This window comes from Leptopilina heterotoma, unplaced genomic scaffold (genome assembly GCF_015476425.1).
Source record: "Leptopilina heterotoma isolate Lh14 unplaced genomic scaffold, ASM1547642v1 Lhet_47, whole genome shotgun sequence".
NCBI lineage: Eukaryota > Metazoa > Arthropoda > Insecta > Hymenoptera > Figitidae > Leptopilina > Leptopilina heterotoma.
Genome location: NW_025111098.1, coordinates 228806 through 247925, shown reverse-complemented (window position 1 = coordinate 247925; position 19120 = coordinate 228806). Strand labels below are relative to the sequence as shown.

The 19120-nt window shown below is 22.7% G+C and overlaps 1 protein-coding gene across 4 annotated transcripts; it reads right to left on the bottom strand.

The window, feature by feature from the left end:
• Positions 1 to 1807: 1807 nt before the first annotated feature.
• Positions 1808 to 18992, bottom strand: LOC122507520 (zinc finger protein 570-like). 4 transcript variants are annotated; one of them, XM_043620271.1, is made up of 8 exons: positions 18839 to 18992; positions 14295 to 14856; positions 14015 to 14217; positions 13698 to 13886; positions 13388 to 13621; positions 10090 to 10352; positions 6131 to 6524; positions 1808 to 2555 (listed from the first exon to the last, which is right to left on the bottom strand). In XM_043620271.1, exons 2-8 carry the CDS (start codon positions 14782 to 14784, stop codon positions 2280 to 2282), a joined length of 2049 nt encoding a protein of 682 aa, XP_043476206.1. In that variant the 5' UTR covers positions 14785 to 14856; positions 18839 to 18992; the 3' UTR covers positions 1808 to 2279. The 4 variants fall into 4 exon arrangements, with proteins under 4 accessions (XP_043476206.1, XP_043476209.1, XP_043476207.1 ...); XM_043620274.1 differs by having other exon boundaries at positions 6194 to 6524; XM_043620272.1 differs by lacking the exon at positions 18839 to 18992 and adding an exon at positions 18751 to 18771.
• Between the last annotated feature and the right edge of the window lie 128 nt (positions 18993 to 19120).

Here is a 19120-nt window from a genome sequence, read left to right as displayed (position 1 = left end):
AATAGTTAATAACAATAAATAATATTTAATAAATATTAATTAATACGTAAGACTATTTATTAAAATTTATAATTGACAATAGCCGTAGTCGTTAAGGCACGTGAATTAGCGAGTGGTAGTTTGGTTCAGTGGTTCGATCCCCCCAGATCATAAATTTTTGATAGTAAATAATAATATTAATTAATAGTTATTATTCATTAATTAAATATATAGTATATTATTAATACCTAATAATTAATAATATTAATTAATATATAATAATTTAAATTAATATTTAATAATCAATCTATTAATAGTAATATTAATTATATCTAATATAGGTACAGTAACGAATATTAGTTTTTAAAAAATTAATTATGGAAAATTATAAATAAATTAATAACTTACCCGTTCACCATCTTGTAAACATTGCTGACCTTTAACCACCACGACGAAAAGTCCAACACACAATGGTAAAAGAGTACAAGATTTCATCTATAATAAATTCTTTCTACTTTAAAATTCAATTAAATTAATTTATATTTATTGCTAAACTTCTTTCGAAAAAGTTGAAAAACTCAAATTGACGTTGATAAAAAATTTCTTCCAATTTTTACCTTTAGGATACTATTGTTTTTTTCTTTTAAACAGTTGTATTATTGTTTAGATAAAAATTTACATTGGTTTTTTTTTTAAATGCTTATAATATGTTTTTTTTTAAATTCCGTTTTGAAATGTTTATAATGAAATTAAGTTCAATATTAATTTTGTTTTTATCAATAACATGGATTTTTTTTTATTGTTACAATTATTTTTGTCAAAACTTCAAGTTCTCAAAAACAAAATTCAATTAAAGTTTTTCAAAAAAATTAATTCTACAGAATTTTTTAGTTAAAAATACCAAAAATACAGATTTTTAAAGATTTTAATTTGAAAACTTTTCAAAATTCAATTATTTCTAAAAATGCAGGCTTTTAATATTCAATTATTATCTAAAATTCATATTAAAATTTATATTAAAATTTTAAATACAAAATTCTACGAGAATGCAATTATTTAGATACAAAAAAAAATATTATTAAATAATATTTAATATTATTAAACAATTGAATGTTTCGTAAAATTGAATTCTAATAAAGAATTTTATCAACAAATTTTTAAACAATATTGAATTTTTTTGACGAATTTGAATAAACTTTTTAAGAATAATAACATTTTTCGAGAAAATCGATTAAAATTGTATTAAAAGTAATTGAAATTCTGCGATGAGATTTATTATTTATGAAAATAATTAAATGTTTGCGTAGAATTTTATTAAAATTTTTTTTCAAATAACTGAATTTTGGAGAAGAATTTTATTAAATTTATAAAGATAATTGGAATTTTGACGAGAATTTAAAAAAAAATTTTGAACATAACTGAATTTCTGCGAAGAATTTTTATTATTTTTGAAAATAATTGAATTTCTGCAATTATTTGTAACTTTTCTAAAATTCAATTTTTTTAGTGTTTTTAATTAATTCTGCAATGAGTTTTTTTATTTATGAAAATAATTGAATTTTAGTATTTTTAAACGATGAGACTTTTTTTTTTTAATTTTTGAACATAATTGAATTTTTGCGAAGAATTTTTATTAAAATTTTTGAAAATAATTGAATAGCTGTCTATTATTATTTAAAATTTACTCGAGTCTGAAAATATTTTTGCAGACAAATGCATTTGATGAATATATAATAGAATTATAAGCAATTTGACAACGGAAATAATGATGATTGTAAAAAGAAGTGAAATTGGGAACCAAAAATACATACAATTGAAAATACGAAACTAGTGGGAATTGCAAAATGAATAATCATTTGTACTTTATTAAATTATATTATTATATCTAGTGAACAGAGATACACTTTAATATCAATATAATGTAAAGCAATATTGAAATTGCCGAAGTAAAAGTCGGCAAAGCAAAAAAAGAAGGTATATAAAGAAAGAAAAATTGTTTCATGATTTTTCTGACAGTCGCTGATGATAATTTACACATTCACTGAAGGCTTTACATTGAATTCGAATTGACACACTATACAATTATTTGAAAAATGGCTCCTTCCCTCAACTCGTTATCATTGGCATGAAAGTCAAGATACAATTCTAAAACCTACCGAAACTTATCGACTTAAATGCATCCTTAATTCCTTACTCTTACTCGCCCGGCATTCTCAGCAAATAGAATGTCATTTGTACCGATGCATCTCCATGCGCGAAGGACTAGAGTAAACCATCAGATTTCTCTTCCGAGTTTGCAATCAAACTTGATCGTGCTCATCCTGGTCGTCTCCCGATCTCGAGCTGTAGTAGCTGCGCTTCGAAATGTAGCCGCCAGCTCGCTGTGTTTCGTACAATCGTCGGTTCTCCAAATACCGCTTGTAATTGTTCTCGCGCTTCTTCCTCTGCTCCTCCGCCTGCTGGCGCAGCTTCTCGGGATTCATGTGCGTTGTCACCATGTGTCTTGTTAGAGAGCTCATGAATTTGTAAGTGATGCCGCAAACCTCGCAGGCCAAAACCTCCTCGCTTTCTCCTTGCTGAAAATCAAAGAATCAGTCGCTGTAGAGTTACATCTTTGCGGCACGAACACAAGAAAATAATCGCAAGGAACAAGTCAAGTATGTTTAAAATTAAAATTTAAAATCAGACATTACGACTAGAAACGAAAATTAGTGATTTTCAATCTGTTAATTGGGTGCCTGGAAAGCATAACCGACGCTGCGCTCGAAAATCTTTTATTATTTACTAATTTCAGACTTCGCACTCGATAATTTAAATTAATTTTAAAAAAGAAGCAAAAAGAAGCTTTTGAACTAAAAAAATCTTGACGACCAAAAAAACTGGTTTTAGAAACTTCACAAAACTGCCCGAAAATTACATTCTATATTTTATTTTCCTAATTTTCATAAAAAATGTTTACTTTTATCTTATCCTGCTAATAAATTCAATTTCTGCAACGAATTTTATTATTCATCAAAGAATTTAAATAAATTTATTTATTAAAATTTATTTATAAAAATAATTACATTCTTGCCAAGAATTTTATAAAAATTTTTAAATAATTAATTTCTTCCGACTAATTTTATGCAAATTTAAATTTACATAATTGAATTCCTGAGAAATTTCTATTACTTATGAAAAGAATTGAATTCTCACGAAGATTTTTACAAAAATTTATTTAAATAATTGAATTCTGTTTGAAAATTTTATAAAAATAGTAGATATTAAAAATCATTGAATTGCGAAAAGTTTTTAAAAGTAATTAAATTTTACAAAGAATTCTATTAAAATTTTTGACAATAATTGAATGTCTGTGTGATAATTTATTACATTCCTTGAAAATAATTGAATTCCTAAAAAGCATTTTATTATTTATGAAAATATTTGAAATTCTTGATAACGATTTTATTAGAATTTTTTTTAATAATTTCTTTCTTGTGATGAAAATTGTTATTTATGAAAATAATTGAATTTTACAAAGAATTTTATTAAAATGCCTCAAAATAAATGAATTTTCGGGAATAATTTTGTTATTTATCTTTAATAATTGAATTCTTTCGAAGAATTATTTATATAAATAATTGAATTTTTGGGAAGAATTTTATTAAAATCTAAAAGAATAATTGAATTATTTCAGAAAAATTTAATCAAAATTGTATTTAGAATAATTGTTTTCTTTCGAAAAATGTTATTAAAATATTTGAAAATAATTAAAATCCTGTGAAAACTTCTAATATTTTTGTAAATAATGAAATTCTTCCAAAGATTTTTAAAACAACATTTGTTTAAATAATTGATTTCTTCGAGGAATTGAAATTAAATTTTTAAGAATAATTACATTTTTTGAGCAATTCCTGTAAAATTCTGTTAAAAATAATTGAAATCCTGCGATTAATTTAATTATTGATAAACATTGTTTTAAATAATTATTTTTTCGAAATATAAAAAATATTATGAAAATTTTATTTTAAATAATTGAATTCTTGTGGAAAACTTTATTTGTGAAAATAAACGAATTTTTTGATTAATTAATTTAAAATAGTATTAGCTTAGAAACTGCTACCTATACTGTAACTTACCAAAATTATTTTCAAAGATTTCAATTCAATTATTTTCTAGAAATTTTAACTAAAATTCTTCTCTAATTCTATTATTTTTAATATTTTTTGAGAAAGTTGTTTAAAAATTCAATTATTTCAAAAAAGATTCCACGTAAAACTAAAATATTTTCAAAATCCACTTGTTTTCAAGACAATTTCATGAAATCTCGAATATTTAAAAAAAAATTCAATTACATATATATTTAAATATATAACCAATTAACCAATGTTACGCGCGGAACGTAATATTCAGTTTATTATATTATTTTCATAAACAATAAAATTCTTCTGAAAAAATCAATTATTTTTATAAATAATATAATTCTTTGAAAAAACAACAAAATTTTAATGAAATTTCACGAAAAAATGCAATTATTTTTATAAAAAGTAAAATTGTTTGGAAAAATTCAATTATTTTGAATATAATTTTAATAAAATTTTATGAAAGACTTCAATTTTTAAAATTTATTTTTAATAAAGTTTTTCGAAAGAATTCAATTACATATTTTCAAAAATTTCGAAAAAATATTTCTAAAAACTTCAATTATTTTCATAAATATAATAAAATTGTTTTTACAAATTGAATTATTTAAAAAAAATGCTTATAAAATTCTTCGGAAAAATTCAATTATTTTTTTAAATAATAAAATTTTTTGAAGAAACAAAACCATTCTAATGAAATTTTACGAATGTAATCAATTCTTTTCTAAAATTTTAATAAATCCTTCAAAACAATTCAATTATTAAGAAACACGATTATTTTGAAAAACTTGAAAGAAATTGTTCATAAAATTCAATAACTTACAAAATTTTCAATTTAAAATTATTAAAAAAAACTCCACTATTTAAAAAAAATGCATAAAAATTGTTCAAAAGAATTGAATTAGGGTTTTTTAAAATTTTAATAAAATTCTTCACCAGAATTTTATTAAAAAATTTTGTATCTGAAATTATTCAAAAATTAAAGATGATTATTTAAAATAAAAAGTTTTGCAATTTACATAATTATAATAAATTAAATAGCTTGTTTTCCTAGTAATTCATATATTATTTACAAAAATTAAAAGCGCAACTTTTAAAAAATTAAATTATTTTTTGAATTTTTCAATTAAATTACTCCCAATATAATTTAAAATAAATTCAATTTCACATCTGTAAAGTTCAATTATTGTCTAAATTGAAAAGAATTTAAAATTAAATTGAATGTTTTCTTTTTCTTAAAAGACTCTTGTGTTGAACAACAAAGTTCAGAATTTTCTCATGACTTCTAAAAATTAAATAATTTTCCAATACTTTTGATGAAATTCCCTGACTTTTTCTCTTTTTTCTCTTACCTGTGGCAACCCTGAATATGTATTTTAAGGAAGAATCTGACAAATAATCGGAACAAAAGTTAGTCCAATGTAATAATTTCGTATTTTAAAAGAAAACGTCAAATTAAATTTTTAATTTCTTCTTGTAGAAGCGTAAGAAGTTTAATTTTCTGCATTTTTAACAATTTAAAGTTATATTCGAAGAAAAATTACAATTATTTGTCAATAATAAATTATTTAAGTCATTTACTATTGTCCCGTTTATAAATAAATAAATAAATATAACAAATGTTTCTTATTGACAGAAAATTGTAATTTTGATTCAAATGCAACTTTCAATCTTTCCACCAAAACGAATTTAAAATTTAATTTGTCTTTTTCTTTTGAATTACGAAATTTTGACATTGGACATTGGATTTTTTAATAAAAAATTTCAAAATTCCCAATCGAGAAAAAAATTTCCTGTAATTTCCCTGTGAAGTGTAAAGTCTAAATTTCGTGTGCGAAAATCGTGATATCCGCACAGTTGGAGCGCGAAATCGGTTATGCTTTTTAGACCCTCAATTTTGAGACTGAAACTCATCATTTTGTGAATAAGAAGTGAAAAAAATCGCCACTAAATTGAAAACTATTGAAAACTAAAATACTTGAAAACAAAGAACAAATTTGTCTTTTTAAAAAAGAGTAATTTTAACGTACTTGTTGATGCACCATCATATGACGTTGCAAATTGTTAACACGATTAAATTCACGACCACACACCTCGCAATCGAATTTCCTATCCGGATCGTGAGTTTTCAAGTGAATACTCAAGTCTACTGAGCTGACGAATGTCTTGTGACAGACGTCGCAGGCGTGGTGTCGCTGTTCCGCTGCACGGTGGGACAATTCGTGTTTATCGAGGTTGGCTTGCTCCAGGAATCGGCGTCCGCAGTAAATACAAGGAAGTGGCTTTGAATTGGGATTGTGGAGGCTCAAGTGCCGGCGGAGAGTCGGCGCACTTGGGAAACACTTGTGACACTCGAGGCATTGGAAGGGACGATCTCCCGTGTGCGTCTTGCGATGACGCGCCAGCGAATTCTGGTCCGGATACCTGCAGAAAAAAATTATTAGATACTCAAAAAATTTTCTAATGCGAATTATTTTAATTGTAAAATTATTCGAAAACATCAATAACTTCTTTTTTAAATAAACATTTAATCATCATTATTTTTCCATAAAAATATTATTAAAAAAAACATGAAGATACCGATCACTCCGAGTCTTCGACTCGGAGCAATCGATATCTTCATGTTTTTTAATAATTAAAGATGACCGAGTGATAAAATAATAATATAATTTTTTAAATTTTTTAATTTTCTTATAAGAATTTTGTGACTAACTTATTCATAATTATTTTCAACATTTCAATTCAATTATTATTTTCTACAATTTTTAACTAAAATTCTTATAGTCAATTATTTTTAATCATTTTGGAAAACGTTATTTGCAAATTTTAAAATCCATTTGTTTACAATATTCAATTTTACGAAATTTCATACAAATAATTTCAAAAATAAATTCAATTAAACCTTTTCAGGAAAATTAATTCTACAGAATTTTTAGTTATAAGAACGAAAAATTCAGATTATCAAAGATTTTAATTTAAATCCTTTTCAAATTTCGATTATTTCTAAAAATTCATGCTATAATGCTTGTAATCTAAAATTTTAACAAAAATTCATTTTTAAATGAATTTCTATTAGAAAATTTTACAATTTAATTATTTAGATACAAAAATAATTTATTGAATAACTAAATGGTTCTTGAAATTTAATTCTCATAAAGAACTTTAATAACAAATTTTTGAACAATTGAATTGATTTGACAAATTTTAATAAAATTTTTAAGAATTATTACATTTTTCGAGGAATTTGATTAAAATTGTAAAAAATAATTGAAACTCTGAGCGGTGAGTTTAGTATTTATAAAAATAATTGAAATTCCTAAAAAGAATTTTATTATTTATGAAAATAATTAAATCGCTGTAGAAATTTTTATATAATTATTTATAAAAGTAATTGAATCTCTGTAAAATTTTGCCAAGAATTTTATTAAAATTTTTAAAAATAATTGAATTTGGGAGATGAATTATATTATTAATAAAGATAATTAAACTTTTGAAAAGAATTTTAAAAAAGTTTTAAACATAATTGAATTTCTGCAAACATTTGTAACTTTTTCAAAATTCAGTTTTTTAAGTGTTTTTAACTAAAATTCTTTTATAAATTCATTCTTTTTAATAATTAAATAAGTATTAAAAATTCAGATTTGCAAAGATTTTAATTTGAAACCATTTCAAAATTCAATTATTATTATCTAAAATTTTAAAAATCATTAAATTGAGGAAAATTTTTGAAAATAATTAATATTTTGCCAAGAATTTTATAAAAGTTTTTGAAAATAATTGAATTTTGGAGAAGAATTTTATCATTTATAAAGATAATTGAAATTATGACGAGGATTTTTAAAAAAATTTTTGAACATAACTGAATTTCTTCGAAAAATTTTATTACTTTTGAAAATAATTGAATTTCTGCAATTCTTACAACTTTTCTAAAATTCAATCTTTTTTATTGTTTTTAATTAGTTCTGCAAAGAGTTTTTTTATTTATGAAAATAATTAAATTTCTAAAAAGATTTTATTAATTATCAAAATAATTGAATTCTTGCAAAAAAATTTATAAAAATTTAATTTCAGTGAAATTTTTATTATATTTATGAAAATAATTGAAATTTCGCCAAGAATTTTATTAAAATTTTTGAAAGTAATTAAATTTTGGAGAAGAAATTCAAGTTATTCAAGAATGAAGTTATTTGAAAGTAGAAGAAATTATAGTCAAAAATATAAAAAATTGAAGGTTTTATTATTAGAATTCGTGATAATTTTCATGGTTTATGAGGCACAAACAAAGGTTTTTTTGTTTGTCATTCTAAAGATGACCGAGTGATAAAATAATTATTTTAAATTATAAGAATATTGTTAGAGTAACTTCTTCAAAATTATTTTTATCATTTCAATTCAATTATTATATTCTGCAATTTTTAACTAAAATTCTTCATTAAATCAATTATTTTTAATCATTTTTGAAAAAGTTCTTTTTGACAATTTTCAAATCCAATTTCAGGGTGGCCGCAAGATTGACTTTATCAATTTCCCTGACATTTTACTGACATAACAACGAATTTCCCTGACAAAAATTTGTTTGTTTAGAGCAAAAAATGTATTGCATGACCGTCCTAATTTCTTTAATTGTCCTGACAAAAAAATTTTTCCTGACATTTCCCTGACTCTAAGAATAATTACATTTTTCGAGGCGAGGAATTCGATTAAAATTGTCTAAAAATAATTCTATTTAAAATAATTGAATTCCTGTGAAATTTTAATTATTTATGAAAATAATTGAATGTTTGCGTTGAATTTTATTAACATTTTTTTTTTAAATAATTGAATTCTTCAGGAAAGTTTTCTTAAAATAGTAGTTTTTGAAAATCTTTGAATAAAGAAAAACTTTTAAAATCAATTGAAATTTCGATAAGAATTTTAAAAAATAATTGATTTTCTTCGAAGAATTTTGCTGTTTATAAAGATCATTGAAATCTTGACGAGATCTTTTTTGTCATTTAAAATAATTGAATTTTTACAAAGAATTTTATTACTTTTGGAAATAATTGAATTCTTTATGATGAATATTGTTATTTATGAAAATGATTAAATTTCTTGGAAGAATTTTGATATTTATCAAGAAATTGAATTCTTTTTAAGAATTGCGTTGAAATTTTTGAATTTATATAAAATTTGTAAATAATTGAATTTCTGTGAAATATTTATTATTTATGATAATTAAATGTTTGCGTAGAATTTGTTTAAAATTTAAATAATTGAATTCTTTTGGAAAATTTTATTAAAATAGTAGATATTGAAAATCATTGAATTTAGGGAAATTTTTAATAATAATTGAAATTTTGACATGAATTTTATTTAAATTTTTGAAAATAATTTAATTTCGGAAATACATTAGTTTTTGATCCCCTCGATTTTTTTATAAATTTTGAATTTTAAGTTTGTATTCAGTCTGAAGAAAACTATTAAGTTCCAAAACTTATAGGAAAATCGACTGGGACCTAAAAATTTATGTATTTTCTGCGGGTTCTTTTGACGAAAAAAGTTTCAAAACTTTTCAATTAATTATTTTTGATGATTCAATTACCTCAGAAAAATTTAAATTAAAATGTTTCAAAAACCGAACTGTTTCAAAATTTCTAAATTAAATTTTTCTCGAAAGTTCAGTATTTTTGTTAAATTGATATTTAAATATTTATTGTTATTTGTCTTTCCACAGGAAAGTGAAACCAATTATTTCTAAGAATTCTTGACTAAAATTTTTCAAAAGTTTAATAATCTTTTAAAATAAATATTTTTCATTATTCACGCGAGTCGTTCAAACTTGAGAGTCGTTCTAAGTCAATCCCAGAAAACTAAAACTTTTACTTGATCGTTTCACGTGAAATGGCTTTTCAATATTCAATTATTTTTGAATAAATAAAATAAAATAAATGCAGTTATGCCTTTTCCCCTCAGAAGTGAAAATCGAATAAAAATGTAATTTGAGTTTTACCTTTTTGGACATAAATCACAAGGGAAATTTCTTGTTGTGATGTCTTCCTCGCGTGCGTGTTTCAACCTATTATGTTTAAGTAATTGTAAAGACGTCTTAAAGTTCTTATTGCATATCTCGCACTTTGTGTTCTCTGCAGTTGGAATAATGACCTGAGTTCGCTTCTGGCCATGCTCATCTTCCGAAATTATTAGAGAAATCGTCACAGTACTATCTTCATTGTCCATTTCTTGTTGAATATTGGAAGCTGTCACTATCGAGGTCTGAAATACATAGAATAACATTAAAATTTTCAAAAATAACTAAATTCTCAAGAAGAATTTTATTAAAATTCTTTTAAATAATTCATTTTTTTTAAATTCAATAAAAATTGTTTTTTTAAACAATAAAATTCCTTTGAAATTTTTATTATATTTATGAAAATAATTAAATATTTGCAAAGAATTTTATTAAAATTCTTTTAAATAATTGAATTATTCTGTGAAATTTTGTTTAAATAACAGACATTGAAATAAATTGAATTTCAGTGAAAATTTTCCTTATTTGGGAAAATAATTGAAATCTTACGAAAACTTAAATTTTCTTATCATTTTTAAAAATAGTTCAATCATTTTAAAGAATTTAAAAAAACTTTTGAGAATAATTTTTTTATTTCAATTATTATTAGCTTATTTAAAGTAGTATCCAAATAGTAGGAAATCGTAACAAAGTAGTAAATAGTAGGTTTTAGTAGAAATGAGATCTACAATTTAAAAAAAAAATTTATCCCTTTAGCTCTTATCAGACTTCGCACTCAATATTTAATTTTAACAAAGTATCAAAAAGTAGTTTTCAAACTAAAAAAAGTAGCTATCGATAAATTAATTTTCACTTTATCCCTGACCATAAAGAATATTCTGATTCACTCTAAAAATTATTAGATACTCAAAAAATCATTCTATTACATTTACTTACGAATTTCTTAAATTGTAAAATTATTCGCAAACATCAATAACTAAATTTTTAAATAAGTATTTCATTATTATTTTTCCATAGGAATTAAAATTCTTCAAAATATTCAAATTCAAACATTTTTAAAATTAAGCAACTTATAAGAATATTATATTATAAAATATGAAGATATAAATTACTCCGGGTCTTCGACTCAGAGTGATTGATATCTTCATGTTTTATAAAAATTTTAATTTCCATAAAATTTTTCAAAAAAAATTAAATTATTTACAAAAATTATAATAAAATTCGTTGCAAGAATTCAATTATTTTCCATAAATAATAAAATTTTTCACATGGTTTCAATTATTTTTAATACAATTTTAAATAAATTTCTCGAAAAATAAAATTATCTTCAAAATTTTTTGCAAAAATTAAATTAGGTACATTTTACAAAGAATGAAATTCTTCGCTGAAATTCAAAAATTTTCAAAATTTACATTTTTAATACAAGTTTTCAAAAGAATATTATAATTAATTGAATAAAATGTAATAAAATTCGTTGCATAAATTCAATTATTTTTACAAGTAATAAAATTTTTCACATGAATTCAATTATTTAAAAAAATGGATAAAATTCGTTGTAAGAATTCCATTATTTTCATAAATTATAACATTTTTCTGAGGATTTTCAATTATTTATAATACAATTCAAAGTAAATTCCTACAAAATGGAATTATTCTCTTAATTTTTTTCTAAGAATTTAATTACATTTCACGAATATAATGAAATTCTTCGCTGAAATTCAAATATTTTCACAAACTACTTTTTTAATAAAAGTTCTCAAAAGAATTCAATTATTTTAAAAAATGTAATAAAATTCGATGCAGGAATTTCAATTATTTTCATAAATAATAAGATTATTTACATTATTTCAATTTATTAAAAAAAAAATTGAAAAAATTCATTGCAAGAATTCAATTACTTTTATAAATTAATAAAATTCTTCACAGGGTTTCAATTATTTTTAATACAATTTTAAGTAAATTCTTCGAAAAATGAAACTAAATTATCATAAAGAATTTCATCAACAAATTTGAATATTTTCGAGAAATTTTAATAAAATTTTCAACAATAATTAAATTTTTCGAAGAATTCAATTAAAATTGTATTAAAAATAATTGAAATTTTGTGATGAATTTTATTATTCATGAAAATAATTGAATTTTTGTAAAAAATGTTATTATTTATGAAAATAATTGAATTATTGCGAAGTTTGCTTAGAATTTTATCAACATTTTTTTTTTAAATAATTGAATTCTTTTGAAAAATTTTATTAAAACTGTAGATATTGAAAATCATTGAATTGAGAAAAATTTTTTGAAAATAATTGAAATTTTGCAAAGAATTTTATTAAAATTTTTGAAAATATGTAATTGAAATTTGGAGAAGAATTTTATTATTTTTAAAGATAATTGAATTTTTATGAGAATTTTTTTTTAATTTTTGAACATAATTGAATTTCTGCGAAGAATTTTAGTACTTTTGAAAATAATTGAATTTCTGCAATCATTTTTAATTTCTCCAAAATTCAATTTTTTCCAGTTACTTTAATAAAAATCCCTGACTTTTCCCTGACTTGTGGCAACCCTGGAAGAATTATTTATGTAAATATATGAATTCTTGGAAAGAATTTTATTAAAATCGAAAAGAATAATTGACTTATTAAAAAAAAATTAATCAAAATTTTATTTAAAATAATTTATTTCTTTCGAACAACTTTTAAAAAATTTTTGAAAATAATTGAATTCTTGAGAAAAATTTTATTAAAATGTTTAAAAAGAATTGAATTTCTGTGAGAAATTTTATTTTTAAAAATAATTGAATTCTTGATAAGAATTTTATAAACATTGTTTTAAATGATTAATTTGTTTCGAAATATAATAAGTATTATGAAAATTTTATTTTAAATAATTAAATTCTTATCAAAAATTTTTTTAAATAGTTGTATTTCCATAAAAAATGTTATTATTAATGAAAGTAGTTGAATTATTCTTAAGAATTGTATAAAAATTTTGTTAAACAATTGATTATTTTGAAAATGCTATTATTATAATTATTATAATTTTTAAAATTATTTTTTTGATTTCAAGTATTATTTATCAAATTTGAAGTAGAAGAAATTCTCAAAAAACAGAAATAGTAGCTTTTAGTGGCTGAAATCTAAAAAAGAACCCAAATTAGTAGCATAACGTAAAAAAAGTAATAAATAGTAGGATTTAATAGATGAGTACGAAGCCTGTCTTATGGAACTCGAGATATTTATGAAAATATGAAATTCTTTTCTAACGTTTAAAAACCTCATACCTTTTTGCTAGTCACTTGTCGAGAGAAATCCATTTGAGGAATGTAATTCGTTTCTTCGTCTTGCTTATCTTCTTCCATTATTTCCTGTTGTGGTTCTTGAACCTCAGGCTCCTCGTTTCCAGTTCCGGCGATGGCATAGTTTCCATCCTCGGTTAAATAAACGGGCTGCAAAGTGCCAGTGTCATCTTTAAAGTAAAGCTGCCCGTCCTCGTCTTCGTGGAGAAATATTTGATCCTGTAAAATGAAAACATTGTGAAAATGCAAAATAAAAACAGTGTAATCAATTTGGTTCTATTTTTCTAGAATTTACCTGGTTACTGTCTTCCTGGGCCGGCTCAGCAGATTGCTCCGGCTCCCAGTCTTGTGCGTTCTCCATGGAGACGTCTGCGAATTCGTATTGCTGTTGATTTGGAGTTTCTACGATTGTCTCATTGTTCACGTACAAGGCGTCCAAATCTCCGCCTTCATAGCAGATTGGCTCATCTTCCATTCTCTCCATCTAATTAGAAAATTACATTTATTAACGTTAACATTACATTTACATTTACTTACATTTGCTATTGATTATTCGTTAACTTTTTCATTCTTTACAGTTTGAAATTTAGTTTTAGAAGCAAAAAAGAATACCTTTATAAAATCCGATTCCTGATACTTGGGATTATGGTTCGGCCTCACGACAGTCGAGGATTTCTTTGGATTAAGAACAGTATAAACTAAATTATTTTCTGCATTTTTTACAATCTCGTCCTGACTTTCGCTGTCAGCGTTACTTAAAGTATGATGATCGTATTCTACTTCGGTCCGGGAATTATCAGCGTCGATGTGATTATCTGCAAAATATTTGTTAAGTTAATAAATTGACACGAAATTTAGTATTTTTCAGAGATGATTTTCAATCATTACTTACTTCCTTGTTCCAATTCCTCGTCTTCCCAATCCTCTTCAACGTGATAGGCGACGATATTTCCAAATTCTCCTTTCGATAAACCATTGCCAACTCGATTCTTGACGCGTCTCATCGAAACGGCTTGGCCGTTCTCGATAAAATTGTCCTTTATGTACTCGTCAACTCTCTCTTTTTCAGAACATTCTTCTCGAGTCCCTCTTCTTTTCTGCACATCTTCAAATTCTTCTAAATATTCCTCCTCCAAATTCTCTGCCTCTTCCTCTTGTTGGCAATAAATTTGTTTCTGATGTGACTCAATTGCTTCCTCGTCCACTTCATCCTCCTCTACTTCCTCAACAATTTCTTCGATTATTTCCACAATTTCCTCGACTTCGCCATCCTCGCCATTTCCAACATCTTCAGATTCGAATATCACTTCCTCGCCCTCGACAACTTCCTCCAATATTTCTGTCATCGTCTTGCCATTTATTTCCGCATTGCCCGCCATCATTTTTTGCTTTTATTAAAAACACTTATATTTTCTAAATTTTATTTTGGTACATTATTTACCAATGAAAAAAACCTGCAACAAAATTAGACAATTTCCTACTCATGATTTTGCTGAAACTTATGGGTGATTCTTCCCTCAGTGGTCACTTTTGCTTTCCCACACGAAGTTGAAGTCCACAACGTTTATCAACGAAAAAAATTTATTTAATGCATTCAAGTATTATTTTTAATTTAATATTTAATTGTAAATTTAATTTGCAAAATAATTATTATGAAAATATAAACATCAATCTTTTTTTTCTAAATATTTTTGTGTCAATATTGCTGCGTCATTTTTAATTAATTTACTTAGTGAACAATTTTTTTTCGTTGGTCAACGTTCTGGACTTAAACTTGGTTCCCCACTGTTCCCTATTTAATAACTCTCAAAATTATTCTCAAATCTGCTTCAATTTTTTGCACAATTAATCTTCACTATGCTTTTAGTAATATCATAATTAATAAAAAATAATTTTTTTAAACAAAATAAATTATAGTTTAATTGGAAAAGGCTTAAAAATGCACTTTTCTTGACGTCTCAGACTTCGTACTCGATAATTAATTTTAAAAAAGTAGCAAAAGAGTGTCTTTAAGACTGAAAAAAGTAGTAAAAAAAGAAGCTACCGAAATATTAAATTTGACGACTCAATTTTTCCATAATTTCAAAATTAAATTACATTCAAAAATAGAATAATTTTTTAAATAGATATTTAAATACGTCTATTTATTTTTCCATGAGAATTAAAGTATTTCAAATGATTTCAATGTAAAGCCTTTTTGAAATTTAACTATTTCTAAAAATTACAACTGTAATTCTTCCAATATTAAATCATTCTTTTTTTTTTAAATTTTTAAATAAAATTATTCAAAACTAGAATCATTTTACTTCAAAATAATTAAATTTTAATATTACTACAGTTTTACAACAATTCAAATTTTCAAAGATTTCAATTTAAAAAAATCTTAAAAAAAAAAAATTAAAAAAATATTAAATATTATATATATATATATATATATATATATATATATATTATATTTATATATATTTATTATATATTATTATTATATATTATTATATTATTATTATATTAAATTAAAAAATCTTATGATATTTAATTGTTTCTAAAAATTCTGGCTATAAAACGTTCAATATTTAATTATTATCTAAACTTTTAACTGAAATTCATTTTTGAATGAATTTTTATTAGAAAATAGGTACTAAAAGAATTCAATAATTTAAATTTAATATAATAAATTATAATTTATTGCATAATTCAATGTTTCATAAAATTGAATTCCATAAAGAATTTCATCAACAAATTTTTAAGTAATAATTACATTTAAATAATAATTCTTCTTACAAATTTTAGTTAAATTTTTAATAACAATAAAATATTTTTAAGAATTTGTGAAAATTTGTTAAAAAAATATTTAAAATTCAGCGATGAGTTTTATTATTGATAAAAAAATTGAGTTCCTAAAAAGAATTTTATTTTTTATCAAAATATTAAATTGAATACTTGTAAAAAGTTGTATTATTTATAAAAATAATTGAATTTTGGCTAAGAAATTTATAAAAAATTTGTAAATAATTGAAATTTTATAAGAATTTTATTAAAATTTTTAAAAATAACTAAATTTTGGAGAAGAATTTTATTATTTATAAAGACAATTGAAATTTTAAAGAGCATTTTTTTAAATTTTTGAATTTTGTTTCTGCGAAAAATTTTATTACTTTTAAAAATAATTCAAATCCATTTGTTTATAATTCAATTTTACAAAATTTTAATAATGCGAAAATTCTTCAATTAAATATATAATTAGAAAATAAAAACATGAAATAATTTTCAAAAAAATTCAATTAAACTTTTTCAAAAAAATTAATTCTACAGAATTGTTAGTTAAGAGTGTGAAAAATTTTAAATTTCAAAGATTTATATTTGAAACCTTTTCAAAATTCAATTCTTTTTAAAAATTACGCTATAATGCTTTTAATATTCAATTATTATATCTAAAATTTTAATTCAAATTAAGTATTAAATTAATTTTTATTAGAAAATTCTACGAAAATTCAATTATTTAAATACAAAAATAAATAATTTATTGAATAATTCTATTATTTCGACGAATTTTTCGAGAAATTCGATTAAAATTGTATTAAAAATAATTGAAATTCTGGGATGAGTTTTATTTATGAAAATCATTGAATCCTTGTAAAAAATTGTATTTTTTATGAAAATAATTGAAGTATTGCGAAGAAATTTCTAAAAAAAAATTTGTAAATAACAATAGAATTCCTGTAAAATTTTTATTTTTTATGAAAATAATTAAATATTTGCGTAGAATTTTATTAAAATTTTTTAAAATAATTTAATTCTTTTGGAAAATTTTATTAAAATGGTAGGTTATGATAATCATTGAGTTGAGAAAAATTTTTGAAAATAATTGAAATTTTGACAAGAATTTTGTTAAAATTTTCAAAAATAATTGAATTTTTTGAAAAGAATTTTATTTCTTTTGAAAATAATTGAAATTTTCACGAGAATATTTACAAATTTTTGAACATAATTGAATTTCTGCGATGAATTTTATTACTTTTGAGAATAATTTAATTTCTGCAATTATTTGTAACTTCTTCAAAACTCAATTTTTTAAAACGTTTTTAAATAAAATTCTTCTATAAATCCATTATTTTTAATAATTAATTAAATATATATTAAAAATTTTAACTAATTTCAGAAGAATTTGAATTATTAAAATATTTCATAAATCTAACTTCTTTAAAATTTCTAATTAAATTCATTTAAAAGTGAAATTTGTAAAAATTTTGAATTAATTAATTTATTTTATTAATAGACAAAACTTGACTTTTTTAAACTTATTATTTAACCTGTAGATTAAAAATTAAAAAATTATTTATATAAAATACAACATTTAAGTTTATTTATCTAAAAAATAATTATTTTCAAGATTAATTAAAAAGATCTACGTAGGAAATTTTCAAAAAAATTAATTTTTTAAAAAAATAGTTACTGTATATATATAGTCAAAAGTTACCACTTCGTGGAGAATCACCCATATGCTAAATGTTGGAATCTGTTTTTTAATTTTCAATCCAACAATACTTTCTAAAAAATATTTTCTTTTTATTGTAAATTTCCACATGAAACGTCAAATGCACTAGTAAGAAAAGAACAAAATTGCTTTTAAAAACTTTGACAAACCAAAGAACTTTCACACACTAAAATTATTACTGCATCATATGCAGGCCTGATCATATGTGCATTTACACAAGAACACGAAAAAGCCGGAAAATAATCTAAAGTAATTAATTCCATATTTCAGAAAGTCTTGAATAGTCGTTTAAAGTATAAACTGTATAATTTCGTTAAATCGTTAGAAACTAAAGGAAAAAAAATTGATGAACCGAAAAATTTCAATCTCAATATTCAGACTGAATCAATCAGTCCAACACAGCTAGAGGTACAATTCATCACTATAGTCAAAACATGCAACAATGACTACAAAAATATCACAATTGTTCCAAGTAGAGGCAAAATTCTAAACAATTGACATTTACTGTACTTTTATTATTGATAAAGTGAATGAATGTAAAAACAATAGAGACAAGATACAGAATTCCCTTTAAAATGAGACAAGCTCTCTCCACAAAATTCTATTATAAACCAAAAGAAAATATCAATATTCCCCTTAAATAAAAATCCTACCCAATTAAATAAAAAATAAAAAAATCGAAAAAATCAGAAAACGCAGAAAACTATCAAAAATTTAAACTCAAATTTTTCTCAGTACGCGAGAAAACAATATAAAAATATTTTTATATTCAATTTCGATACAACAGTCGGTATGCAAATAACGAGTATTTATCAACGGATCGTCAAAATGGCTACGAATTGAGATATTTCACCTTCGCGCACTTTTCTCACTTGAGGAAATTAACAAGGCAAAAATAATAATTATCGAGTGTATATTTTGATTGTAAACACTTGACGAACCTTTTGTTGCTTTTCGAGTCGTGTATTTAGTGGAAAATAGGGAAAAAGGAGAAGCCACAGCGACCAACAAATGATTTTTACTCGGTCGATATAAATCAGGCGTTCTTCTTTCTCTTCACTGTGTTTCCTCACCGACTGACGCCACATTAGTTTCACCCACACGAAATTTACACATATGTGTATGTGAGGGACATATGTAACTTCCGGTTTCTTTACGCGGGAAATTTTAAAACTCTTCGCTTTTTCTCATGGTTGTCGCATATTTTAACAATTCAGTAACAT

Excerpts from the sequence above, each read along its gene's own strand:
- LOC122507520 (XM_043620271.1), bottom strand. The coding sequence starts at position 14,784 with ATGATGGCGGGCAATGCGGAAATAAATGGCAAGACGATGACAGAAATA. Across the intron at positions 6,525-10,089 it reads TGTGATTTATGTCCAAAAAG|GTATCCGGACCAGAATTCGC; the intron begins GTAAAACTCAAA and ends TTTTTTCTGCAG. Across the intron at positions 2,556-6,130 it reads ATATGATGGTGCATCAACAA|CAAGGAGAAAGCGAGGAGGT; the intron begins GTACGTTAAAAT and ends TTTGATTTTCAG.